The 26,958-nt window shown below is 40.8% G+C and overlaps 2 protein-coding genes and 1 long non-coding RNA gene across 5 annotated transcripts in view; 2 read left to right on the top strand and 1 right to left on the bottom strand.

Moving 5' to 3' along the window:
• LOC111946270 (uncharacterized) lies at positions 1–14,864 on the bottom strand. 3 transcript variants are annotated; one of them, XM_078951890.1, is made up of 5 exons: positions 12,454–14,864; positions 2,353–2,928; positions 2,162–2,278; positions 1,868–2,016; positions 1–1,762 (listed from the first exon to the last, which is right to left on the bottom strand). In XM_078951890.1, exons 1-5 carry the CDS (start codon positions 12,465–12,467, stop codon positions 1,053–1,055), a joined length of 1,566 nt encoding a protein of 521 aa, XP_078808016.1. In that variant the 5' UTR covers positions 12,468–14,864; the 3' UTR covers positions 1–1,052. The 3 variants fall into 3 exon arrangements, with proteins under 3 accessions (XP_078808016.1, XP_078808017.1, XP_011476087.2); XM_078951891.1 differs by having other exon boundaries at positions 1–1,747; XM_011477785.4 differs by having other exon boundaries at positions 1–2,016; positions 12,454–14,862.
• On the top strand, positions 11,295–11,593 carry LOC144994331 (uncharacterized). Its single transcript, XR_013657836.1, has 2 exons — positions 11,295–11,347; positions 11,462–11,593. It is a non-coding gene; the product is annotated as an uncharacterized LOC144994331 (long non-coding RNA).
• Positions 14,865–17,910: 3,046 nt separating the features above from the next.
• Positions 17,911–26,958, top strand: part of cacng2a (calcium channel, voltage-dependent, gamma subunit 2a) — a 71,127-nt gene continuing 62,079 nt past the window's right edge. The window contains exon 1 of the mRNA XM_004071158.5: positions 17,911–19,715. Coding sequence (XP_004071206.2) covers positions 19,490–19,715 — 226 coding nt within the window. The 5' untranslated portion in view covers positions 17,911–19,489. The remainder of the gene's footprint in view (positions 19,716–26,958) is intronic.

Here is a 26,958-nt window from a genome sequence, read left to right as displayed (position 1 = left end):
TTGACTTTTGAAAACATGCTCAATCTTTAATTCAGTTATAATTTACATTCATTCATTTACAGCTCAGCCTAGACGGCAAAAGGAGGGTGCAAAAAGGCAATCTCAGCATACAATAATTTGGCATAACACAATTGTTATCAGTCATCAACACACTGTTTTATTGAGAACAAACCAAACAGAATCAGCTTAATGATTGGAAATTCAATGAAAAGTAAAGGTTAAAACAACAGGAAACTGGGATGAATCAGTCAAATTTAGGGGTGCAATGATTCATACCATTACTTGACAATCTGATTCATAGATGATATTGGTTTATTTGATCCGATTCACTGACCTACAATGGACCCAGGACATCTTTACCCAAAACTTAAACCATTGTGACTCAGAGATAAATCCCTGGAACTGAACAGACCAGGGGAAGGTTTCCACATTCCTTGCAAGATAATCAATTAAATATGTGTACAAACAAACAAGTAAACAAGAATTATTGGCAAATCCATTCACATTTTAGTTTCCTTAAGTTCAGCCCACTCTTTTTTTTCCACATCCAAATAAAACAAAGTGAACATAATTAGAACATTCTAGCACACTGTATGGTCACATGACTTTACTAAATTGAAAGTGTTTCCACACATTGGACTGGAATGATGGTTGATCATTATTTGCTGTCATCAAGTGTATGTTGTCTGCTGTGATCCACTTGACCTTTTTATGTTATAGTTAAATAAACCTACTATAGCTCAATCTAAATTACATTTTCCAAGATAGATAAAAACTATTTTTTTAAAGGTTTAGGTTGATATTAGAATGAAGATTAAAATGAAACTTTTACAGAAGATCTTTTTCACCATTTGCAGTGCAGTGATCCCAGATCTACAACCAAAGAAAATATTCTTATCTTACTTTTTCCTCATCTAATCAAGAATCAAAAAAATACAATGTGAACCAATTTAAAACCAATTAAATTTATTTATCAAATGTTCCATTTTCTGGACTTTTTTTTAACTTATTTGATTGATTGATGACACATGATCTTTTATTTAGTCCTCCTCTTAGTTAGGCAGAACCTCATTGTTGAGGTAAAATGGCGTCTCCAGAAGAGCTTCCTTCTTCCCTGATGTCTGCTGGCCGTCACACAGCGAGTCGTGGATTTTCTTCCAGGAGTCCATCTCTGAGCTCCACAGAGCAGCTCTGGCTCTGATAAATTGTGACACCTCCGTCTCGCTGCCTTTGGCCAGGCTGATGCTGTCTTTACAGATGAAGAAGAGGTCCATGCCGAGGAAGAGGGCGTTGACCGCGATTAAGCCGGCTCTGGCCGACTTGGACATACCCAGAGAGCTTTTAACAGCTGCCTGACCGATGTCAGGGACGTCTGAAGCCACTCTGGAAATGCTACGGAGAGCCCTTGCTTCCTGAGCCACCGCTTTACTTGCACTTGAAACCAGCTCCTCACTTTTTAACAGCTTCGCTGCAGAAGCTAAATCAACAATTCCATCAATGTTTTTACAGACACCTCCAGCTTTGAAAGCCAGTTTTTTTACTCCCACAGCTAAATCTACGCTACTATGTTCCAGTTTGGAGATTTCTCTGTTGCTCACCTCCTCCAAACAGTCCTGTAGTTTGGTCACATCCTCCATGAAGCTCTGGAAGATTTCACTGGCTTTCTTCTGGTGCGTCCGGTTGACCCCCAACTCAGTGGCCGTGGTGACGATGCTGTTGACTCCACTGGTGACGCCCATCCCTATGCCTGCCACGGCGAGTGCTACGGACACTCCTAATGTAAAAGGCATCAACGCAAAACCAACGATGGACAGCACACCTCCAACTGCCCCCACCGAGCTGCCAGCAACACTGGAGATCTTTGCACCTTTGTTCATTCTGTCCAGCTGAACAGCATTTTCCTCCAGCTCCTTAAGAAACTGCAGCATCCTGGGCTGACGCTCACTAAACTCCTTCATGAAGCTGGAACCAGATTCTTCCTGGAACAAGAACACCATCCGGAAGTCCAGGTCCATCCTGACGGGACAAAACAGGAAAGTGTTGGACTCTTGTTTTCTGAAATGTTCCTCAAGAGTCTGGATTATTAGAAGGAAAATAAAGCAGAAAATACAATGCAGATCAAAGATTTTGTTATTAAAGTGAGTACAAACCAAAACCCTACCGTATGTCTTTAAGCTGGTTGATGTGGTCCAGCATCCTCTGCATGTTAAATTCAGACAAATCCACATCCAGCTTCACCACAACTTCTGTCTCCGTCAGGCAGCCATCATTCAGACAGCTGTGGAAAACACTGTCAGTCACATTTACTGGACATTTTCTGCACACAGCTGTGCCTATTTGCTGTAGTTTCACCTTTTCTCCATCTTCTCACACATCTTCTTTGTGGTCTGGATGTACCTGTCCAGCTGATATGCCAGCACCTCAGCGTTTTGCATTTTGGGAAGGAAGAAAACGCTTGCATCTCTTTTAAACTCCAGCAGGAGAGGGCAGATGAGTTTTGCAGTGTTGATGACGACCTGAACGTAATCAAAGCCGATGTTTTCAGGAAGCTGGATCAGCTGGTTCTCCATGAACACGTGCACAGAGCTGACCGCCAGCTTCTCTATGGCGTCCAGGAAGCACTGGAGTGTCTCCAAACCTCCAAGAGTGTCCATCAGCACTTCCTCCAGCTCCTTCTGCAGCTCTGAATACAGTTTGCCCGTCTGGGTGAACATATTCTTCACATATCTCTTAAAGGCTTGACCTTTTCCCTCTGATGTGGCACAGTTGCTGACTTTGTCTGCCCTGTCTTTGATGTCTCTTATCATTTCCAGCTCAGTTTCCCTCCACAGCATCCATTTGGAGAACTTCTCACAGAAATCTCTGACCGTCTGGATGTCGGTGAGAATGTCTGTGACGTAGCACCTCAAGGCGTCCTCCAGTTTCTTTCTGTAAAACAAAACATTGAAAAAAAGAATGCAAATATATTTTCCATTTCCCAGTAAAACATTTTTTCATTTTTCTTTATTAAATGTCTGCAGATGTTCCAATGGTTTAATCCAAAAATTGATTTAGATAAAAATGTTCAGGAGCAGTTCTTTATCAGCTATCGGGATTTCTACTAAATATTATCTAAATGGGTTTTATTGTGACCAAGTGTGGAAAGACTGATACACAGAAAAGATGTTTTGATAAGATGATAGAGGAAAAACAGTAATCTAATACCAAAAAAGAAATATGACAAAAAAATCTAGTTATTTGTAAAAGAATGACAATATTGTTTTTGTTATATTTCTATTAATCAGATTTAAATATTAAATACATTCATTTTAAACAAATAAATAACTGAAAGTGGATTTTTTTAACTTCTCCCCAAAGCTTTGCTTCCAAAACCAACATGAAAAACTGTGATACACAAATTGGTCATAAACATATTGTAGCGACCTGGGGTTAGCCCCGCCTTCAGCCCCTAGGGCTCATGGGAAGTGAGGAGCTTTAAGGCCCGTACACACCGGGACGAATATTCGCCAGGCGAAATTCGTCCCGGTGTGAACGGGCCTTTAGGGTGAAACCTTGAGTCTGAGGGTTGTGCACTGAAGTGACCTCCATGCTGTTTGGGCTGTTTGAGTGTGTTGGGATAAACAGGCATATTGCTCTAAGGGAATTAATGCCTGTAGTCTAGTTTATTCCTCCTTGAGACTCACCGGGGGTTGTGCGGTGCATGGGGCATGGACAGCTCTTCAATGAAGCCATCTGATTAGCAGCTCGGCATTTGCTACCCCGCTTAAGTGACAGTACAGCTGGATCATCTGGATCATTACAATATTTAACCCCCAGTCCGTTTAACGATCATATTAGCTGATCTTATTTATTATTTCAATTGATTAAAATTTTATTGCAAAAGTTTCAAAAAGATTTTAGCTTTAAATTTTTTGGAGTTATGTGTTAGTGTATATATATTTTGCATAAAAATAAATAGGAAATACATTTTTTTCTCTTTTTTTCTAAAGGAAATAGTTTATAACTTTTGATACAGGCGAATTCTTTTCAAAATAAAAGACACCCTGTGTCACATAAGATTGCGTCAATCCAGCACATGTAGTATTAGGAAGGGTGATGTCAACAGTGATAAAAAAACCTGTTTATTTCACTGTTTGTGATGCATCTTAGCTACAAATACATAAATCTAACAAACGAAAATCAACTCTGATATAATTCAGTGACCCCTACTGCAGTGTTTTTCAACCAGTGTGCCGCAGCACACTATTGTGCCGTGGGAGATGGTCAGGTGTGCCGTGGAAAATTGCCCTCATTAACTGATCTAAAAACATTTCCCATCTTCCTGATATCAGTTCTGTGTTCATCCAAACAGGCCCTGATATAACACTGAGTAGTTAAGAATATGAAAGATTGTAAAAGGCTTTTTTCTTTGTGTTTATTTGATTCTATTAAAGACATTTTGATAAGAATGACGGTACCGCGATTTAGCTGCAGCTATAAGTGTTTTAGTCCCGCCCCTTTAACTATCTCCACCAATCATTCTTGAAGGCTTGATCACATGTCATCATAACCCTCTAGGAGGTCATCTGGGACAACTAAAAACATTGTTGCGGGTTTTGGAGGTAGCCTGGTGGCCTAATGTGCGTAAAGATGTATGGGATCATACAAAAAACTGTGAGGTGTGTCAAAGAACCAAAGCAGATAACCGAAAACCATCAGGTTTATTACAAAACACCTCTGTGTCTCTGCCGGGAGAGATGTTGGGAATTGATATCATGGGACCTTTCCCAAGGAGCAAGAAATCGAACACCGTTCTTGTAGTGGTCGTTGACTATTATACAAAATGGGTGGAAATGTTTCCCCTCAAAGATGGCAAAACACCCCGGGTTGTAAAAGTCCTACGGGAAGAAATATTTACTCGTTGGGGGGTACCAAAATACTTGGTGTCGGACAGGGGTCCTCAATTTACCAGTCATCTGTTGAACGAACTCTGTAACAACTGGGGAGTCGTACAGAAATTAACCACCAGCTACCATCCTCAAACAAATCTGACAGAACGTTTCAACCGAACCATAAAGACCATGATTTCCTCCTTTATCGGCCAGCAACACAACACCTGGGACCAATGGATCCCTGAGTTCCGCTTTGCCATAAACACCGCTCAACAGGAAACAACAGGGAAAACCCCTGCAGAGTTAGCCTTAGGACGAAACATACTTGGCCCACTGCAGCGGTTAATTCACAAACCTCCATCACCTGAACAGTTGGGGTCGTACAACCTGGTAGAACGGCAACGTAAAATGGCAGAGGAGGTCAAACGGAGAGGGGGGTTGCATCAGGCTAGACAAGCTAGGTACTATAACCAACGGAGGAAAGATGCGCACTTTCTCCCGGGTAACCTAGTCTGGGTCCGAACACATCCACTTTCCAAAGCCACTGATAAGTTCACAGCAAAGCTTGCGCCTAGATGGGAAGGGCCAGCAAAAGTACTACAAAGATTAGGGCCTGTTAATTACAGGGTTGGTTGGGGTGACCCACAGAAGGAAGATACCGTCCATGTGGTTAATTTAAAGACCCATCATGGGTTAAGTCCTTAGAAGCCTCCGGCTGGAGGGGGGGACTATGTGACAAAGCCACATAAATGTATCATGTTTTCTGTATTTTACACCCTATGAGGTGAAGAGGTCCTATGTTTTCCTTTTATTTTAGTGAATGTGTGTATTTTGGGTATTTGTGTACCGGGGATGCCGCTGACGTGACTCCTCACAGCTGATGCGATCAGCTGGGGTGCGTTAACACCCGGCATGGCTTCCGGGTTAAAAAGGGACAGACAAGGTGGGCTGAAAGCCTAAGGAGAGTTCAAACTCTGACAAGACGGAAAGGGAGACTAAGAGGGCCCTTCCAACAGCAAGCACGCACGGAATACCCCGGAAACCGACCATCGGGAGTCACAGAGGAGGATCTGACATGGACCTTTCCAACTTCTGCCGCTGGGATTATTATTAATTTCTTTTGGGGAAGGACGTGGCTGGAAAGTGACCATGAGAAAAATGAGACTCCCTGACGTTAACCCGAAGGACGGGGTGAGATCATTTCAGTTTTTCTGTTTCTTTTGACTTTGGGAGGAATTGTTTACGTCGGAGCGCTTACGCGCACACAGGTGGGAGTCGCTAGACGGACAATAGGGAATCATCGTAACCGCGTGCACGGACCTATAATGTAATCGGGAGCGCGATTCATGGAGTGTGACTGGGTTCAATGAAATTATGATGGTTAAAGAACAAATCTTGATTTAATTGGTTGTTCATTTGTTCATTTGTGTTCCATAGTCAACCCACGACAATAATCTTAAGACTCTAAATGAACTGTAGAGTGTTACAAGTCTGACCAATCAGAAGTGGTTAAAGTCTTCACTTCCTTGTTTCGATTTAGCTCATAAGTCACTCAGTTCCAACAAAAATACCAGCTAAACCTCATCTTTAGCGGTGTAGCTTTCCACAGAATGCGGTGTCAGACCGTGGAACAAGTGAACAAAACAGGGAAGCTCAGAGACGCTGGTCTTTCTGCGGTCGGTGGATTTTCTGCACTGCATCTCCCATGGTGCATTGGGTTAAGGCAGGGGTGTCAAACACACGGCCCGCGGGACGTCTCCGGCCCGCCAGGTGGTTTAGTCCGGCCCACACATGAAGAGTAAAAATCACAAGAATGTTTAAAAAAGAAAGCAAGTTTCTAGTCCATTCCTGTGGCGAGTTATGATTTTTTTAAAGAAATAACCGAAATGCGCAATTCCGCCACTAGGGGGAGCAAAGGAAAAGCTGAACAGTTGAAACAACATAACTCTGCATGTGTCTGGGTAGGCAGTAGTTTTGGTTCCCTGTGGTTCCCTGTGAGCCTCACCACTGAAGGATGATCAGTAGTGACAACCTAATGACCAAAATGTTGTCAAAAAGAAAAAAAAGGTTGAAGTGAAGTCCTGAGCTTTCCAGGAAAATGGAAAGCGTTTTATTTGTTCACAGAGCTGAATGCAAACCTGCATGCTTGGTATGTCATCAACAGGTTCTCCAAGAAAATAACATTCAGCACCACTATGAGACACTCCACAAAGAAAAATTTCACCATTTGCAGTTAAGAAAAAAAAGACTTAGCAACTATTAGCTGGACCGATAAATAACCATCTGGATTTACTGCAGCCGTGACGTCAGTGATGGAGCAGTGAAAGCTAGCTACCTTATTGCAAACAAGTTGGAGATAACATCCAATCTATTTTTTCATGGTGAACTTATTGAAAAATGCTGAAGGCTGCAGAAGTCTTGCAGAAGACCTTAAACATGAGTCTGTCACGAATTACGATCAGATCCAACATCTCTGAGGAAACATGGGCAGCCATATGAAGGAATCCAGGCATTTATCATATTTTCAGTCACTATTGATGAAAGCACCAACATCACAGATATGTACAGCTGTGCATATCTATTAGAGGTGATGAAGAGATGTCACAGTGGAGTTTCTGGAGTTGATAGACACCACAACAGCTGATGACATAGTCAGCTCTCTAGTTACTGTGCTGGACGATGTTGAAGTGAACTGGTCACGTGAAGTAATTTTGGTCACTGATGGCGCTTCCATCAAAGGTCAGGAAGAAGGCAGGTGTTGCCACAAAATTCAGGCAGAAACCAGGAAAAGATTCTTAGAATAATGAATGATAATAATAATGGACATTTCATTGTGTTTTGCACACTTGAATGACAGTAAATGTGTTTCTGCAAATGTGTTTCTGATTTGAATCCTGATATTGACGGTCTTGTGAAGTTTCAGGAGAGAAAGGAGGTTAACTCCAAACACTTATGTTCACAAATGTTTGCAAGTTTAATTTAGTGTGATTTTTTTCATCGTTTGGATGTTTAAATTTTAGGAAGATGTTTCATTTTTTTCTGTAGCCCCTCTTGAATTTATTATCAGGATTGCTTCAGTGTCAGATTTAAAATATTCAGGCTGTATAAAATCGAATAAATCAATATTTTTTAAAGTGAAATTAATTTCATTTAAGATCCTTTAGCCTCTGTGAATGAATGTGTAATAAGAAATGATAAAGCTACCATGTTGGTTGAGGCATGTTTTCCAATTGGGTAAAAAAACAAGAACAAAGCTGTTGTTTTGCCTTTACGCTACTGGTCCGGCCCACTTGAGATCAGACGGGTTGAATGTGGCCCCCGAACGAAAATGAGTTTAAAACCCCTGGGTTAAAGTGACTGTCTTAGCGCACACTGAGTCTCTCCTCTTAACGTCTTAAAACAACGAACACACATCAAACAATTTTTGAGTCTTTTAACTTAACTTTTATTTCATCTTTTAGAAAAAAACAACTCCAGCTTCCAGCTTTTTCTGCAATAATTATCACAAAAATGCATGTGAGATTGCAGAGGGGCTGTACATCAATACAAACTATGAGCTTTTCCTTTTTTTTTTTTTTTGGGATGCTGGTGTGCCGCGGGATTTTTTTCAAGGTTAAAGTGTGCCGTTGTGGGTACCAGATGTTCTCGGGGTCCTTCGGGGTCCTTCGACCAATGATGACGTCACACTATTTGATTGGCTGTAAGTTGCCACGATGACGTCTAACTTAGTGATTGGTCAATTTCAAACTTTCTGTTGTTTGTGAGCTCGATAATACAATAACTTTCCTTTATTTTGTGAGATCGCCAGCACAATAACTTTCTGTTATTTGTGAGAAACATGGATGAATATTACATCGAAATTTCCCACTACATTGCACAAGGGACTTATCATAACCTCACCCTCACTTCTAAGAATCCCGATAGCAGAAAGGCGACCATTCAAAAGACGTCAAAGAATTACACAATTAAAAGTAAGTAACAACAATGTGATGTGTGAGACTTGTTAGATACACGCAGATGTCACTGTTTTTGAAGACGGTTTACTACCAGTATAATTAGTCATTAATCAGATATTAAGTTAACGCCAATTGAAGTTAACATTCTCTTTTCCTGGTGGTTATTAGATGAGCAGTTGTATTACAACCATCGGGGCAAGCTGCGCTTGGTCGTGTTTCAAGCGCAGGTTTGCGACATTTTAAGGAGCTGCCACGATGACATTGGCAGTGGGGGGTCATCATGGCAGACGGCGGACATTGGAGAAGGTTTTAGCATCGGACCACTGGAAAACTGCACGAGAGGATGTAATGAATGGGTAATATATTTGGACTACTTGAGCTATGTGTTCCCCAGAATGATAATTAGGATTTTCTGACTTAATTAATTAATTACTCTTAAATTAATTTATTTCAAACTATTTCAAAGTTTGATGAGTGTCCCCGCTGTCAGCACCACGAGACAGTTAAAACTGTTGCTCCTGTTCTTCATCCCATCCAAGTTCAGGAAGGATGGGATGTGTCATTGGGATAGACCTGATTGGTACCCTTCCTACCACTGCAAAGGGCAAAAGGTATCACTAAATTTTGTAGTGTGTCTGTGTGTTTAAATTCATTTAAAGTTAATATAATCAGTTTTTGGATTAAAAAAACCCAACAGAACCTGAAAGTCGTGGGTGCAACGTATATTAAAACTAACTGAATCTCATGTTGCAGGTTCATTCTAACAGCCACAGATTTTTTACCAAGTGGGTCGTGGCAAAATCCCTCTATACCAAAACTGCCACAGAGGTGTCAAGAAAAATTGTCAATATTATGCTTGACTTTGGACTTGTAGAGAGGATCATTGCTAACTAGTTTGTCCAACTGGGGTTACCGTAGGGTGACGTCATCATTGGTCGAAGGACCCCTAAAGACCCAGACAACATCCGGCAGCCCGAGAACATCCGGTACCCACACCGTGGCTCAAAAAAGGTTGAAAAACACTGCCCTACTGTACATTCGAACTATAAAGCACACTTAAAGTCCTAGAATTTGTTAAAAAATAGAAAATCTGCATTATAATCTGCCAGATATTGTAATTGTGAGACTGCTTGGAACTTTGTTTATGCTTGAATGGAGTTTCATGTTGTTGTTTTTTCTCACATGACTTTGTTTTAGCTTTGTTTAGGGGTTATACATTTTTATTTTGTATTTATACATTTTATCTTTTGCTATAAAAGCTCAATACCAGTTTGATCTCAATTTATGTTGTGTTATTTGCAACAAAAAAATGACAATTTGCAACTTTGAATTGAGTTTTTTTGACATTTCCTGATTCAGTGTGGGATCATTTTGTAATATAATCAAAATGTACCTGTGAAAAAAGAATTTTTACTAAAAAGTTGCCACAAAAGCATTTTTAAAGATAAATGAAAACAAACCGTAAAGTAGTAACAGAAAGGCCCCAAAAGGTTCCGGATTACAAAGTGTTAAGAAAATAAAATACGGTTACAACATTTTACCAGCAGATGGCGCCAAACTGCTCTAAATTATCAAGTGATTTGGGAATTTTGTAGACAAAACATCAAAATTTGCGCCTAAAACTTCGATTCTGTGGTCAGAGTTATTATTCTTTCATAACTGAGCTGAAATTCTGCACTTTATCCAGATATTTATTGGTTATAGATCGCATTAAAGCAGAAAAGTGAATACAGGAAACATGCGCAGAGCGTTTTATCGAATTACATAAATGCCAAAAATTGAAAGGGCGTAAAGACAACTAAGCGGGCGTATTTAGAAACTGAGGGAGTGAACCTTACAAAAAACGCCTGCTTAGTTGTCTTTACGCCCTTTCAGTTTATGGCAGAAACGTAGTTCCATAGTTTTAAGTTAAAGGTCTTTGTAGAAGCAGAAAGATACTTTGTTAAAGCCAGTTGGTATTTTTTAAGATTTAAAAACGGAAACATACGGAGCCCGTGTCCTGACATTAAGATATAAAAATATATCTTGTTCCCACAGATTAATATCTTGTTCCCACAGGTTATTATGTCGTTCGCACGAAATACTATTCCGTTCCCATAAGATACTATTCCGTTCCCACAAGATACTATTGCGTTCCCTCAAAATACTATTCCGTTCCCTCGAAATGATTAACTCGTGCGAACGCAATAATTATGTCGTTCGAACGCAATAATTAATCCGTTCGAACGCAATAATTATTCACGTCATAAGTCATTCAGGCAGATATGCTCTCTGTACGCCGGCAAAACTAAGCCGCTTTCAGCGGTAACTTCCGTGTCTCTGTGACCCATATTCGTTCAAAAAAGGAACATGAAAAACAAAAATGATCACTTTATTACTGTCTCAATGAATATAAGAAAAATATCATTGGTCTTGTTGTTAGACCTTGGTCACAGGGACACGGTGATTGGCCAGTGATTGGCAGCAAAGCACCCTGGGAAACGGGACGTACTGCTATTGTTGTTATGCTACAAGCTAAAGGTAAGTGCTTTAGGCGAAGCATCCAGCTTAATATGATATTTTTCAGATTTTCATCGAGAAAATAAGAGATCGACCATTCTTGCTTTTATTTTTACCCCTATTGAATGCTCACAGAGACACGGAAGTAGCGGCAGGAAGCGGCTTTTGCAGCAAGATGACTGAGGGCGTACCAGATCATCATGTGAATGAACGTGAATACGATGGATGCTTTTGTGCTTTTTAAAATAAATAAATCTGTTCTCTAAACATCCTCCGTGTCTTCAATGCAATGTAATGAGACACACACAGACAGAAATGTGAAGGTATCTGCTGTAAATCTATGACGTAAATTAATAACAGGAAATGATCGGCTAGTCAGTTAGCATGTAGCCTAATAGGCTTCGAATGTAAAGATACTGACTGCTAAAGTTAATAAAAGACAAGTCCTGAATATTATTATTCCTATTCGACCCTAAACTACAATATCAGCTGTCTGACAACAGACCAGCCAGTTGCCCAAATGCCGGCATACATGATCAGAGAACTCTGCGGCGGAGCTAGTAGTAGCCTAGCAGGAGCTATCGTATGACAAAGCAGCCTAGTTATCATAAATCTATTGATATTTTTCTTATATTCATTGAGACAGTAATAAAGTGATCATTTTTGTTTTTCATGTTCCTTTTTTGAACGAATATGGGTCACAGAGACACGGAAGTTACCGCTGAAAGCGGCTTAGTTTTGCCGGCGTACAGAGAGCATATCCGCGTGAATGACTTATGACGTGAATAATTATTGCGTTCGAACGGATTAATTATTGCGTTCGAACGACATAATTATTGCGTTCGCACGAGTTAATCATTTCGAGGGAACGGAATAGTATTTTGAGGGAACGCAATAGTATCTTGTGGGAACGGAATAGTATCTTGTGGGAACGGAATAGTATTTCGTGCGAACGACATAATAACCTGTGGGAACAAGATATTAATCTGTGGGAACAAGATATATTTTTATATCTTAATGTCAGGACACGGGCTCCGTAGAAACAGGTTCAAAGTGTGGAAATATTGAAACCAAGCATGGTTTTAAAAAAGACAAAAAACAATGAAAGACTCAAACAGAAAGTTTACCTGACTGCAGACATGGTTCTCCCGCGTCGTCGTCCTCAGACCCAGATTCACCAGACCCAGTTTAGCTCCTTGTTTAGGTTTCGCTTTCGCTTCTCCACATCCGCAGGGTCAGCCGCGCCCACATCCGCGGAGCGACACAATCAGTTGTTTGTTTAAACACTGAGGAACGATTGTTGCCATGCTGGGTCAGCTGTTCCAATGAGTGATTTCGCTGGAGGAGACACGCCCGCTTGGGAAGCCTGGCTTCACTGGTTCCACGGACGGAAGGTGCCGCAAACCAGCATGAGCTAAACCGGCTCCCCAAAAATAATTTTTATAAATAATTTTTTTAAAAAGTTTTTTTTAAAGTTTTAGACCTCTTTGACATGTAATTTAAATTATTTAGAAAACAATAACTCAATAATAATAATAATAAATAACAATATATAAACAATACATCAATCATCATAATAAATGATAACAATATATAAATAATAAGTCATGTGAGCGATCAATTTGTGTAACACAGATGCTACGGTGTCAGGTTTCAAGTGAACAGTCTGGCCAGTCTTATCAAAATGTGTTTCCACAAAATGTTTTGAACATAGACCGACTGCATTGTTGGTACCACATTAATCTATCTGGTTTAGCTCTTTTGATAGCTAAGGCCCACTTTTTCTGTCTGAATCAATTGGAAACCTGCAAGAAAAGTTCAATCACTGAGTCAGAAACGTATAAATCTATTTTACTATAATAGCCTTGTTCTAGTATACTGTATATAGGTTTAACAAAATAAAGTTAACATTTATGTCGACAGCAAATTATACGAACATCATACCTACATGGTGATAATAGCCCTGCAGCATCATGCATGTCAACATGTGTACGATTAATGAATGCAGCTTTAAAAGGAAAAAAAATTATACTACTTACCTATGAAATGTTATGCCCTCCTCCTTCTTGGACTCATTTCTCCGATTTTGGCAGTTGAAACCCGCACAATGAACTGGCATTTTCAAAAAATGTGTTCACATGCATGCAATCCAGCAGTGACTTGACCTCACCAAGATGGCGGTGCTCTCCTCCTATGAGGAATCACGTGATGTCTACTCTAGCGATATAACTCATTGAGCTGTTCTGCTCGAATCAACAGGCCAGAACTTTTCATCCGACAATAATACAGTTCATGTTAGAGCTGCTGTTGATGCCATTCAAGGCTTTCTGTCTGCAGCGTCTATACAGGTAGTTTAAAGGGAACCGTCATGGGGCTGCGCATGCTCAGTTGGAGCGCAGAGCGTCACACCTGTCCACCGCCAAGAATTTTAGAGTTTTGGTTTTGTTTCTGTAGCAGGGACAGTTGGCCATCTTCCCAATGTGCACTGTCCCTGTTCGAGTAAATAAATATAGTTATTTTCTATAAAACAAAGTGTTAGGAGACAAAAAAGAACAAATTAGAATGTCTCTAATTGAAGATCAAAGCAAAACAAACTCAACAGAGACCATATTTCACATTCATTAGGTGATTTTGAATTAAGGCGGAGTCATGGCACAGAGGTGGTCATGGCCAGTTTGGCACTTTGGACGAAAGGAACCTTTTTTCATTTTTTAAGTATATATACAATCAAAAAAATATATAATAAAATGTATGTTACTTTATTAACTTTTTAAGAAGAACATAAACAAGAACATAAAACAAAAACAAATATTGTATGTCGGACAATGTAACCTGCAAAAATCCTTCATAACTACAAATAAACAAAACAAAAAATTATAGTTATTTAATTTATTTAACTTATTTTATCAATTATTATTATTTTTATGTAATGAATTATATTAATAGAAATTGTATAATGATAATGTTTTTTAATTGATCTTATACATAAACAATTGTTAGATTTAATGTTTTAATATGATATCAATAGTTATCACTTCATACTAGTGATTGGTGAGTCCTCTTTCCCTCTTTTAGTCTTTCCTCTCATGCTATGTCCACACTGGTCATGTGATGCGTGTTCTAGAACATGCTAAACACGGATTCTTCAACGCTCGTTCAGCCTATAGCCTTCACACTGGACCTTTGCAACCCCATGAGAATGGAAGAAACATTGTGCTAAGTGTCATAGTGGCTGAGAACAAGCCACAATTATGATGAACTTTGGCAGCAGCAGATTTCAGATGATTGGGACACCCATGTCATGGTCATGGTCATGTGTTACCAAATCTGAGTCTGGGAACGGTTGTAGAAACTTGGGTAGTGATGCATATTCACTCAATTTATGCAAACATAAATGTGTTTATATGCATCAGATTAGGTTTCGCCCACTGTTCATCCTGCATTTTCTTACTTACATACAATAATACAAATATTATCAACAGAGCAGGAATTTGACATGGAACATGTTTCAATAATTTCACGTTGAAATCAGTGGTTTTAGTATAGATAACCAGTCATTTAAAAAAAGCTGGAGACATTATTTTTGCCCCCCCCCCCCCCCCCCCCCCCCCCCTCATATGAGGCCGTGGGAGATCACCAGCATTCCCTTTACTTAAAACCACCTCTGTCATGGCATCAGAACTTTTTCTCTTTTCTTCTTGAAATATTTCCACAAGAGAAGACCAAGTCCTGACATCACAATTTAACTTCAAGATAAACTTTACGAGACTTCATCACAGGAAAATCAACACTAGAAGAAACAAAACAACGCTGATCTGGATCCACAAAGTCCCACCAAAGGGCTTCATCCTATCGAGAAGAAGAAGAAAAAGCTGTCATTCTTTCATTCAAGAGTCTGCAGAGTGTTGTGTGTGGATGTGTTGGGATTCAGTTTGTCTGTAATCTGCTCAGATTATTTTCAGATTTCAGTTTTGTCACGTCATCGTCACACAACTCAGTGTTTACTTTCTTCCTCTCATGCTTCCTGCCACACCTCCCATTGTAGTCTGCTGAACGTTATTGTTCAGAGAGAGGTTTTGAACCTGAATCTGAATCTGACTGAACCTGACTTTTTTTTTCTTTTCTTTTTTTTTTTTTACCAAGAAGTCACTGAAAAACAGAATTAACAATGACGTTTTCACATTTCAGTTATTTTACTTCTTTGCAGAGACAGAAATTAAAATATAAACCCACCCCCCCTCATCAGGAATCTATTCAGATCCAGCTCAGCCACATAATCTCCTATTATTCTCTGTAAAATCACTAAGGACTCTTAACAAATACTCCGATCATCTTTTGATCTATTTTCAAAGCGCTCCCACTGGTCTGTTAATCATGATGATGCCGTTTTTAGGCAAAAGGCCAAAACCTGTGTCATTTTCTAGAACATAGTTTCTGCAGAGCGGCAGGAGTTCATTGGAACTTTACCTCTGAAAAGACAAATTTCTTCAAACTGGATTTTTTCGTCTGCTCCTGATTCCAATTTGAAAAAAGAATACTCAAAAGTGCTTTTTTTTGCTTAACTTTCTTTATACTGGTCCTCCATCGTCAGAAAAATAGCACAAGAAGATGTTTAAAAGCACAATTTTAATAGGAGCTAGTCTTTTACAGCACTGGCATGCCGTATTGACAAGACGAAATCCGTCCAGACTCCAACCCCAAGCAGCAAAAACATCCATCTTGAACACAAATCTTAAAAAAATAAAAAAATGTTGTCGCAATATTGTTTAAAGTCATGTGAAATCAAAACAAGAAAAGCTTGTAACCAATGATTGAGCGCATTCACGATTCATTCACAATTATTCCTGCTTTCTGTTTTAATGTTTATATAAAAGGAAATTTAGCATCTTGACAAATTGAACCTATTATTTTGAAGGACAAAAAAAAATATTTCCGTCTCCAAATTACTTTTTTTCTTGTCAGATTCAAAGTTTTTCCAGAATTCTGAGGTTTCATTGAGTCAAAATGAAATCAATGATGTTTTCAATTTATTTCTTATTTTACTTGACTGCAAATTCTTCATGATTATGAATGCAATTATAATATCTCATTATTATACTTCATTCATTCCTTTTTTGGGGTCACGGCTGCTGGAGCCTATCCTGGCCACTTGTGGGACATCCTGGACAGGTCGCCAGTCTGTCGCAGGGCCACAATCACACACCCTCATGCACACTCACACCTAGGGACGATTTAAAGCAACCAATTGATGAAGTCTGTTTTTGGACGGTGGGAGGAAGTCGGAGTCCCCGTAGAAGACCCACGCATGCAGGGGGGGAACATGCATTTTATATACTACTTATAATATTTTTTAGCCACATATGTCAGTTTTTGAACATCTATAATCGCATTTTGGATAATACTGAATCAAACTTCAGTTTGAGAAGTCCAAAAGTAAAACATTTTGTACACTCAATATTGCTCTGTAGACATTTATAGTTGCTTACTTCATAAAATTTGAATTTCTGACAGGCCAGTCCTGTTTTTACAGGTTAAAGTGATTAAATCTGCAGGAGACACTCTGCTTCTCTCATCCTTTACAACATTTTCAACTAAAACCATCGCATAGATCTACTGTCCCAGACCTCCATTCTGTTTGTGTTTTACTTTCACAAATCTTCAATAATGAGGAGAATCGATGCAAAGTATATTCCACATAAATAATATTAGTTTAAATTTCGAGTTTAGTTCTTTTTTTTTACATTTTCTATGGAAGTTTATATATTTATACTTTAAGGATTGATTGGTTGTTTGCTTTTATATCTTTTTTTTTACTAAAACATAAACGTCCATCACTTGCTAAATATGAACAGCAGGGGGCGACAAAGCCCACAATGAGATCCGGAGGGAGCTGTCTTTTCAGCACCACATTTTTGCGCTAAAACTGCGCAATTTTTACACAGCACTTCATTAATTCATCGTGAGATCAAACAATAAAACGTCTAGTGAGACTAAAATAGTAATCCTGCTTGAACTGGGCCGTTCGTCCTTGCTGATGATTGAGGTCTATCAGATCAAGCACGTCAGGGGAAAATAAACGGAGAGCTTGTTTATTGCGGCCTTTCTTGAGTTGAGAGCGAGTTAAAAGGCGATGAATGAAGTGGAGCATCACGTGAATGACCTAAAGGAGCTGTGGAGTGCGGAGGAGGCAGCTGCAACAATTGCATCGGTCAATAATAATGAGCCATAAATCCGTAAATCACAGCATGCGCGCGCGGCTGCAGTTAAATGATCCCTCATTTAGAAAAAAAAGAGAGGAACTGAGTGACTGAGAGCATCATCGCTACATCCCACCTCTTCCTGCGCCACTCAGAAACGGAATTAAAAATCTTAAATCTTTCCAGAAACCAGCTGATCCAATGCTGCAGCGCCAAGCGCGCGCGCACGCAGCGCAGCCACGTTCACCGTGGGCCTTCTGAACCCCGCGTGAAGAAAAAAAAACCGTGGTGGAGGAAGATAAAAAAATATCTGCAAAACTAAAATGATGGTATAAACATAGAAATCAGGCAGCACCAGTGGAGGAGGGGGGTGTTTGAGCGCAGCTCAGGCTCGCATCGTGACAGCAGAAACGCCGCGGCGGATCTGCGCGCCTCGCTCTCCTGATTGTGTAATAAAGCTTTTTTTTCCCTCTGCAAAGCGGCCAAACCTCCATCTGAGAGCGCCAAGGAGAGAGGGGGAGAGAGGAGAGCAGAGGAAGAGGAGGAGGAGGGAAAACAGGGGCATCGCAACGTCCATTTGATTTCATTTTCTTCATCTTACATGGCGCAAGGGCTACTTTACAAGCGGGACCGTCCTGGGTGTGATACTGCCACGGTTCATTTGGATACTCAGGCAGCATTCGCGGCCGCAGCAGCAGCAGCAGCATCAGCACCATCCTCCTCCTCCTCCATCCATCGAAGACTTATCCTCAGCTGCGGCGGCGCCCACACCGATTCCTCGTCCTCCTCCTGCCGGCTCCATGACGAGTGATGGTCGGCTCGCCTTGCTGGATGCTCTCCGCTCTCTCCGGATCGTCGACGACCGAATTTCCTCTCACCGCAGACCCCCATTTTCGGCGGAAACCTTCCCAGAGCTATAGGGCTACATATGGAAACTGGGGATCGAAATTTTAGAAAAAAGGAAAAGCGCAGCTGTTAGTTTGGTTCATTTTCTGTCTCTTTTTGCGTAAAAACCAGCGGTTTTTCCTTTCCGAGCATCATTTTATGCCTGATTAATTATTCTAATCCTCGAGTCTTGATTTCCGCAATTCGCCGGTTTGATTTGTGAGGTGAAGGTTTCCTTTTGACCCTCACAACAGGCTGTTATAAAACACACAGGAATTAGCTTTTTATTCCAAGGAGCGGGACTTGAATCGACTCGTTTTTTTCCTCTTTTCTCCTTAAAATGATAGATTTGCTTGCTGTTTCCTTCCTCCGCTTATCTCTTTGCTTTTTTTCCATTTTTGACTAAACGCTTCTAAAACTATAAATGCCTAATAGTCTTCAGATTAGCCTTGGATCTAGCTGTACTTCTGGATTTTTACTCACGTTACAGCCTTTGACTAAAGTATCCAGACATCACTGAACTGTTGTACTGTAAGCCTGCCATTCCTCCGGCACCATCAGCCCTCTATCTCTGGAGCTCATGAACATCCAACCTCTTTTCGAACAGGTTGTTTTGGGAGAAGCCTGCAGAGAGCAAACCACTGTTTTTCTCACGTCCATTTGCTGGCTCAGCCCAATCTCTAGAGGTTTTAATTAATCCTTGCAGCTCAGTGCTGTAATTCGGATCGCCTCGTTGCTGTGGTGTGGAGCTGCATCTTCGGCTGAAGGCCTGTTGAGGAGCCGCCACCCCCTGCATCCCACTTTTTTTGGGGTCCTTTTTTCTGCATTTGGTGGAAAAGTAAAGCCAACAGAGAGGAGAGGCGCCCCGTCTCTCCCTCTTCCACCTCCCCAACTTCCACTGTCAGATTTTCTCTTGTTGAGTCCTCACCCAAACGCAACCATAAGGTTCCTACCGCATCCTCCTCCTCCTTCTTCCCTCTCCTTCCGCTCGAGTATATCCCGTTTTTTCGGTTTGGTTTGGTCCCGTAAATTTTCAAATATTTACTTCCTGTACATTAAGAGGAAAGGGGGCTCCCCTTTCATGGAATGCGGAAACATGGGTCTGTTCGACCGCGGAGTCCAGATGCTGCTGACCACGGTTGGCGCCTTCGCGGCCTTCAGCCTCATGACCATCGCGGTCGGCACGGACTACTGGCTGTACTCCCGGGGAGTCTGCAGGTCCAAGTCCATGAGCGAGAACGAGACCAGCAAGAAGAATGAGGAGGTGATGACCCACTCGGGCCTGTGGAGGACGTGCTGCTTGGAAGGTAAGACCCTTCTCCCTCCTGAAACAGTGAAGGAGGTCAGCGGGTGCTGGATGGTCCTCAGTGCAGAGGAGTTCTGGAAACTGTTGGTTTGAAGCAGAATTCCAGCAGACACGGCGACCAAACCGACTTCTGTTGGACGAATGAGAAGATTTTTGAAGGTCCAGTCTGTCTCATGAGGTTAAAGTTGTGCAAATCCAACCAGAAGTGTCTAAAATTCAGTATTTTAGCTTCTTGTAGATGCTTTTCATGCTCAACTTCAACATCAAATAATGAAGAATTTGCTTGTGAACCACCTTCAATGTTGTTGAATCCCCAAAGGTTTTTGGCGAGATGAACCTAAAAGACATTTGTCCAACGAAAGATGTGCTTTTGGTGCATTTTTATCGGCTTTGTTGGTGTTTCTGTGAAAATCAGCGTAACACCTTTTTTAGTTCTTTGTTTACTTTGACAGCAATCATTTTTCTGGCCTTCTTTTCAGTCAAAATCTCAAATGACGAAGACTCTGCTTTGGTTGTTGTTCTATAAAGAGAAAGAACTTCCAGTTCGGAACCTGAAACTCACATGAAAGGGGAGGAAGCTCCTGAATGTCTCAATTTCACCTTAAACTGTATATAAATGTCCTCAAAGTTTCAATGACAGCGCGAAAAAGGAAAGGTTAGGATTTTTCAAAAAAAAAAAAAAGCTTTGAGTCAATCGGAACAGAGAAGAACATTTTCAGCAATAATTCAGAGAAACTGCAGGTAATCTGAACTTGTGAAGGATTGAAGAATAAGTGCTTCGAAATTCTGTCAGTGGCCTGACCTGTCGGACAGATTGATGACAACAGCACTTCCTGTCATGTGACCCCTGACCTGTCTGTACTTTCTGAGCTGCTGAACAGAGCGTAGGTTTCCATGACTTCCAACGTCTGCCCTGTCAGAAGGAGGCAGCTTGTTTCCTGTCATGCCCCAGTGGACGCACTGGGGGCAATGCTTGGACAGAGAGGCTGTAACCTTGTTGGGGCAAAGAGTGTTACAAATCTGCTCATCTTTTTAGCTGCGACGTCCGTGGCTGATTTCACTCTTCTACATTTCTGCAAAAGCTTGACAAAATCTGATGTAAAATGGAAAAATATCTTTGAAAAACTCTAAATGTGGGGACAATTCTAACCTCAGATTAAAAGATGGCGAGAAAGGATCAAAAAGGATCAAGCTGAATTGTGTGGGGGTTTGAATCTCTGCACTATATGCCCCTCTCCCCCCGCTTGTATTCTGCCACTCATTTTCAAAGTATTCTTCGTTTTGGAGAAGTGACCTAATGTTTCTGTGTCTTTTGAAGCTCAGCTGTACGCAACAGACTCTAAAAGTACGAAAAGCATTAGTCAGGGGTTGTAGTGGTTAGCGCCCCTACCCTCACGGCAAGAAGGCCCCTGGTTCAAGTCCCGGCTGGGGGATCTGAAACAAAACATCAATGGGGGACCTTTCTGTGTGGAATTTGCATGATCTCCTTGTGCATGCTGGGGTTTTTTCCGGGGACTCCAGCTTCCTCCCACCGTCCAAAAACATGCTTCATAGGTTAACTGGTTACTCTAAACTGTCCATAGGTGTGCCTGTGAGTGTGTATTGGGTGTGTGATTTGTGTGGCCCTGCGTCAGACTGGCGACCTGTTCGGGATGGCCCCTCCCTTCGCCCACGGGCGGCCGGGATAGGCTCCAGCAGCCCTGTGGCCCTGTGTGTGAATGAATGAATTTGTCAGTCACAGACACTGCAAGGGTTTGGTCTGTAATGTTCATCATGGAAACATTTCCACTGCGAGAGGCAGACTGACAAACGCCCTTCTTGGCTAACTGTATAGTATTTGGAACATTCATTTGTGAAAACACCAGTATTATTCTTAAATCCTTGTGTTTTTTAGTTTATTCAAAAAGGAAGTCAATCTTTTTGGGCATCTTCAAGTGTAAATTTGTCTGGACTTGATGTTTTGCAAACTTTCAGCCATACTAGCAGATGGAAACATCTGATCATTTTATTTTGTCAAAAAAAGTTGTCGTATTTGGCAAACAAAGCACAAACGATCATGTACAAATTTTGACATTTGCAGATATTCCAGGAAAAAAGCAAATTATGCTGTGAAAGTCCAATCAGAGCTGTCATGTTTGCCTTGTTTTTAATTATAATGTTGCTTGTGCAATTTTAGGAGAACAAAAAGCAACACATCTTTGAGTTTCCCATCAAACAGTTGGAAACGTGAAAAATCTGCTACCTCCACGTCTGATTTTATCTAAAGTTTGGCGGATTTTGTTCATCCAACTTCAGGTGAGATGAAAACAATAACACGGACTGAAAGGAGAAAGATCTGCAGCTGGTCGCCACATTTACACCTTAGCTGTACCTGAGAAGCCTGTCAGGTGGCATCAACAGAAAACTGTGTTTTCACCTGGCATGAATGTGTTTCTGGGAAAAGAGTTCTCAGTTTTTACGCCCGAGCGCGACGTCGCCACAGCCCAGGTGCAAGTGTGACAGCAGCGAGCTTTAATCTGGGCTGGTCCCTTAGTTAGAAAACAAAACAGGATGAAGTCCAGACGCTTAACTTTGTGTGTGTGTGTGTGTGTGTGTGTGTGTTTGAGCTCAGAGAACGCCGTCCTTCGAATGAAGGTTCAAAATGGCAGAAAATAAAACCAGATTTGTCATTTGTGATTCATGAATGATCCTATACCCAGGGGAGGCAAGGGAGTGGAAAAATGGGGGCACCGCATGTACTTACTGGGGTCACGTTCATTTAAATTCTAATTCAAATGACTTCCTGCTCAGGAAATGGGGTCTTAAGAAGCGAGTACATTTAATTATAGGTAGTGGGAACATTTTAAATCAAAGAGCACAGAGCGGATGCAGCTGAAGGGAGTCTCAGATAAGCAGGCAGATGAAGCTGAATGTTTCACATGTTAATTAGCCTTCAGCTCCATTTCAGCTCGTCTTCATCTCTCCTACAGCTCCTCTTAAATGAAGTTTGCTTGTGATCAGGCAGCAACTGAGGTTGCAAAGCAGCTGCTTTCACAGCAGCGGACTCACACACACACACACACACAGTGTGTTTGGCAGCGCGTGCCCACACATCCTCCTCACAGAGTGGACACAGGTGGGCGACGCTCGTGTTTGTATAACCAACGAACGGACTGGAGAACCTGGGAAAACCCAAACTGGGTGCTGCAGGAATGCAGCCTCTGCAGCTCTCTGAACGTTAGAGCAAATGCTTTGAATTCAGATGTTTTCTGCTGATTTAAAGTTGATTTTTATGACTTTCTTTGAAGGCAATATCCTTGAGCCATTTCATAGGTTTCAATAAATCTATTTTATTTGTCCAATTATGCAAAGAAAAAGCTGAAACTAGAAAGCTCAGACAAGGATTATTGATGTAAGACAAACTTATGTCAGAAACGTATTTGTGGATTCATATAAAAGCAATTTTTTTAAAGACCTGCTCGGATAAAATCGTATTTTTTGTGTTTCAAACATGTTTTCGTTGCATTTTTCTGACGATGGAGGACATATAAGAAAATTAAGCTTAAAAATGCATTTTTGAGTATTTCTTGATTCAAATCAATCTGAATTAGGAACAGATGAAAAAATTTGGTTTGGAAAGAAACACAAAAACATCCTTTTTGTGACGTAGAAAATAACAAGTTTCATTCTGATGCATTTCTAGATATTGATCTATGTACGTCTTTGATGGGTGTTTATGGATTTTGGCAACAAAAAAAAACACAATTAAAAGACTACTAGGAACGCTTTGAAAATCGATCAAAAGACGATCAATTTAAGGAAAATATCAACTAAGTCCTGCTATTAGCAGAACCTGCTAAGAAAATTCACCTCACTTGTTCCTCAAGAGTTGTTCTTGAGAACCAGAGAGAAAAACTCCCAGCAGGAAGATCTCAACATTTTAGAGTTAACTGCATCCGTTGAAAGAAAAGAGTTACAAAACAGCTTTCCAACATTAATTATATGTTTTACAGCCAGACTCCAAGTGCAAAGACTTTTACATTATTAAAGGTCAGAGGGGGCTGGCGAGCATGAATCATCCTGAGAGGCGCTCTCCGGGGAGAGATCCCGGCATTCCTATGATCCGATTGGTTTCCAGAATATCAGATGATTTTTATTGTGGCCCATAAAGAGACGGTTTAACTGGAACATAACTACCACTCTCTGCTCATTACCCATTATGTGACGCTACAAGCTGCACTAATTAGCTAATAATAGTTCAACTGTCAGTGTTTTGAAACAGTTTATGTCCATCTGTGTGTGTGTGTGCGTGTGTGTGGGTGTGTGTGTTCCTCTTCATGATCCAGACACAGATCTACTCTGTGGACAAAACTTAACATTTAGTGATGCTTCAAAGGATCAAAACGAGGGTTTTGATTCACAGGCGGTTTTATCATAGCTTTATGCAGACACAAATGGGAGATTTGATTTGATTTGATTTTTCACCATTATCATCCTCAAAAATCTACGGTGGCCCTGAAGTGCAAATTAATTCAGCAAGCTAAAACATATTGAAGAGAATCTCCAAGGAAAATTGTGTTTTGGGGGATTTTAACGTGTTCTTGTAGCATTTTTCTGATTAAAAAAATGTACGGCTGGATAGCTCCAATGATGCTCGCCACGTTTGTTGCACCGCTAATGTCAAGTAGGGGTTGTGAGAAACTGTAAGCTAGTGGGAGAACGTGTAAACAGATGGATGATGGCTGAACTCCTGCTGCTCTGCAGAAACTATGTCCTAGTAAACGACAGGTTTTTCAGTTATGGCTAAAAACGGCATCCTCATAATTTAAGAAACCACAGGAACGCTTTGAAAACAGATCAAAAGATAATCGGAGTGGGACTTTAAAGGGCCGATGTCATGGTTTCCTTAAACCTTTTTAGAGTAAATGATGATATATTACCTTTGGCACACTAAGGAACAAATTTGAAAGGTTTTTAGAGGAATACCTTCCAAATGAATGGATCAAAATACCGCTTTGGGGCTTTTTGTTAGGAATGAACATTATAATACGCCTAAAAAGTTGATTTTGCCCTTTTAAAGATCACAACAACAATTTAAAAAGCAAAACAAATATTAAAAAACAAATCACATTTTAGAAATCAAAACAAAATTCCAAAAACCAAAACTTAAAAAAACAAAACACAATTCCAAAGAAAAACAAAACGAAAATTTCAGGAATAAGAAAAGAGTTAAAATAAAAACTAGAAAAAGTAGTTTTAATGATACACAACTGATTGGATGGTGACATTTATTCATCTTTTAAAGTTATTTGGCGATATCTTCAGACATAAGATATTTCTTCAAGATTCTGACCACGCCCACTAAAAAGATCTATTGAAAAGTTGATTGATCAGTCAACTCTTTACCACAATTTGGCCATCTCTCTTCTTCAAAACCCATCATCCGATCAGTGATGTCCCAGAAAACCTATGTTTTCCCGTTTCTTATTTTGTTTCTTTTTTGTTCATTTCAAAATTACTTTTACTTCACAAAATCTTTTTGGTTTTTTTGTATTGTCGTCGTGATCTTCAAAGTCTTTTTGTGTTGAGGGATTTGTTGATGTGATTCGCCCTTCTGGGCCACCGTAGAGTGAAGCATTTTTTTCATTGTTTAATGAACGACTCCAAAAAACGTTCATTAAAATTTTAAATTGTCACCAGCGGATGTGTTGGAATCCGTGGCTTTGCGTCCACACTGGTCGTCAGCGCGGCCGTCTTCAGGCTGCGTTTCATCACAGAAGTTTAGGACTCTGTTTCTGGGAGCGCAGATGCAGCTGCAGAGAGAGAGATTAAGCAAGTAAACATGTGTCGTGCTGATGAATCGCCCCCTGGAGGCCATCGCTCCCCCATCCAACCTGAGATACCTCCAAAAGCCATGACTATACCCCCACCCCCACCCTTCACCTTGCCAGGTGTGCTGCTCTGCTAAGCTGCATCATTCATCTTCATTACATCTTCACCTGCAGGCTGCACAGAGAGGGACGAGGCGTTGGAGAAAAATGGTGAACTCCAGTGTTTGATGCTTCTTCTTCTGTTAATTTTGCATGAAGTGTTTGCAAAGGCTGGGGGAGGTGGGGGGAGGTTCTGCGCAGGGCTCAGAAACCTGTAATAACACCCCCAAACACTAGATTGCTTGTTTAGCTAATGAAGAAGAAGGAGCATGCTTGTTTTGACTGTGTCTAAATTCCCTCCCAAAAACTATTTGGTGCAGGACAGCCCTGATGATGAAAACATGGATGGTTTACTCAGAAAAAAAAAAAAGAGTCAAAATATTTCACTCAGCAAAAATGTTCAAATGCAATGCATTGTGGTCTATATTCACCAATCGAATGAGGCTTTGGATTTTGGAATTGTAGATTCGGACAGCTCTACAACAATGGAGAACACGTCATACAGTGCACAAAATGTGAGAAGTGAAGGAATTCAAGCGCGGTTGTGTCAAGGTTTATTTCTGCAGACAGTAAAGGCCCGTACACACCGGGACGAATACTCGCCAGCCATTATTCGCCAGCGTTTTTCAACACGTTTTTTGTGTTCACACCTAGGCGATTTTCGCTGACGATGAGCCGAACATGCAATTTCAGTCCCTGACATTAGATGGCGCTTAATGTAAAACAGAAATACCCCTGTACACAAGGTGGCGCTGCGCAACTTTACGCTTCTTAAAGTCGCTTTTCACTCAGAAGAAGAAGCCAAGTATTTACGCGCTTGTCAGAGTCAAACAAAGAAAACATGAATATTTCCAGCACCAGTAGCTCCGCTCCAGTTACAGCGATGAAGAAATTATAGTTCTGTTGAATGATGAAAGACGCCGGAAAAGACGCAGATTTTGGGTACATCCCATAGTTACGAGAAGAGAAGAACATGGGGAGTTTCATCGACTGGTACAAGAGCAGAAAATGTATCATGTATCAGGAGGAGGGTTTGGTCTAGGTTACCTTACCTTGGTGGGACACAGCCTTGGTAAATAAAAAAAAATAAAAATAAAAACAAGAGCTGAAAATGTATCATGAGCGTTTTCGGGGATATTTTAGAATGTCCGTCATTATTTCTTTGCGGCAGTGTAGACGCTACTTGGCGTCTATCTTCATCGCTGGTATGTGTGCTCAGAAAGGCAGTTTTGTGTTTGAGCGCCCCCAAGTTGTGTTTTACTGTAACTTCAGAAGCTCCAGACACGTGTGCAAAAGCGCCGTTCTCATTGGTCGTATAGTTTTTGACGCGGCGCG

The sequence above is a fragment of the Oryzias latipes genome, chromosome 8 (genome assembly GCF_053564925.1).
Source record: "Oryzias latipes strain Hd-rR chromosome 8, Olatipes_Hd-rR_3.1".
Classification (NCBI taxonomy): Eukaryota; Metazoa; Chordata; class Actinopteri; order Beloniformes; family Adrianichthyidae; genus Oryzias; species Oryzias latipes.
The sequence above is the reverse complement of the archived record's forward strand: the minus strand, read 5'-3'. Positions and strand labels throughout refer to the sequence as shown.

Bases quoted from the DNA above. Each gene is read 5' to 3' on its own strand.
- LOC111946270 (XM_011477785.4), bottom strand. The intron at 2,279-2,352 runs GTGAAACTACAG...TGTTTTCCACAG, and splicing joins TGTGAGAAGATGGAGAAAAG to CTGTCTGAATGATGGCTGCC. The intron at 2,017-2,161 runs GTAGGGTTTTGG...TTGTCCCGTCAG, and splicing joins AACCAGCTTAAAGACATACG to GATGGACCTGGACTTCCGGA.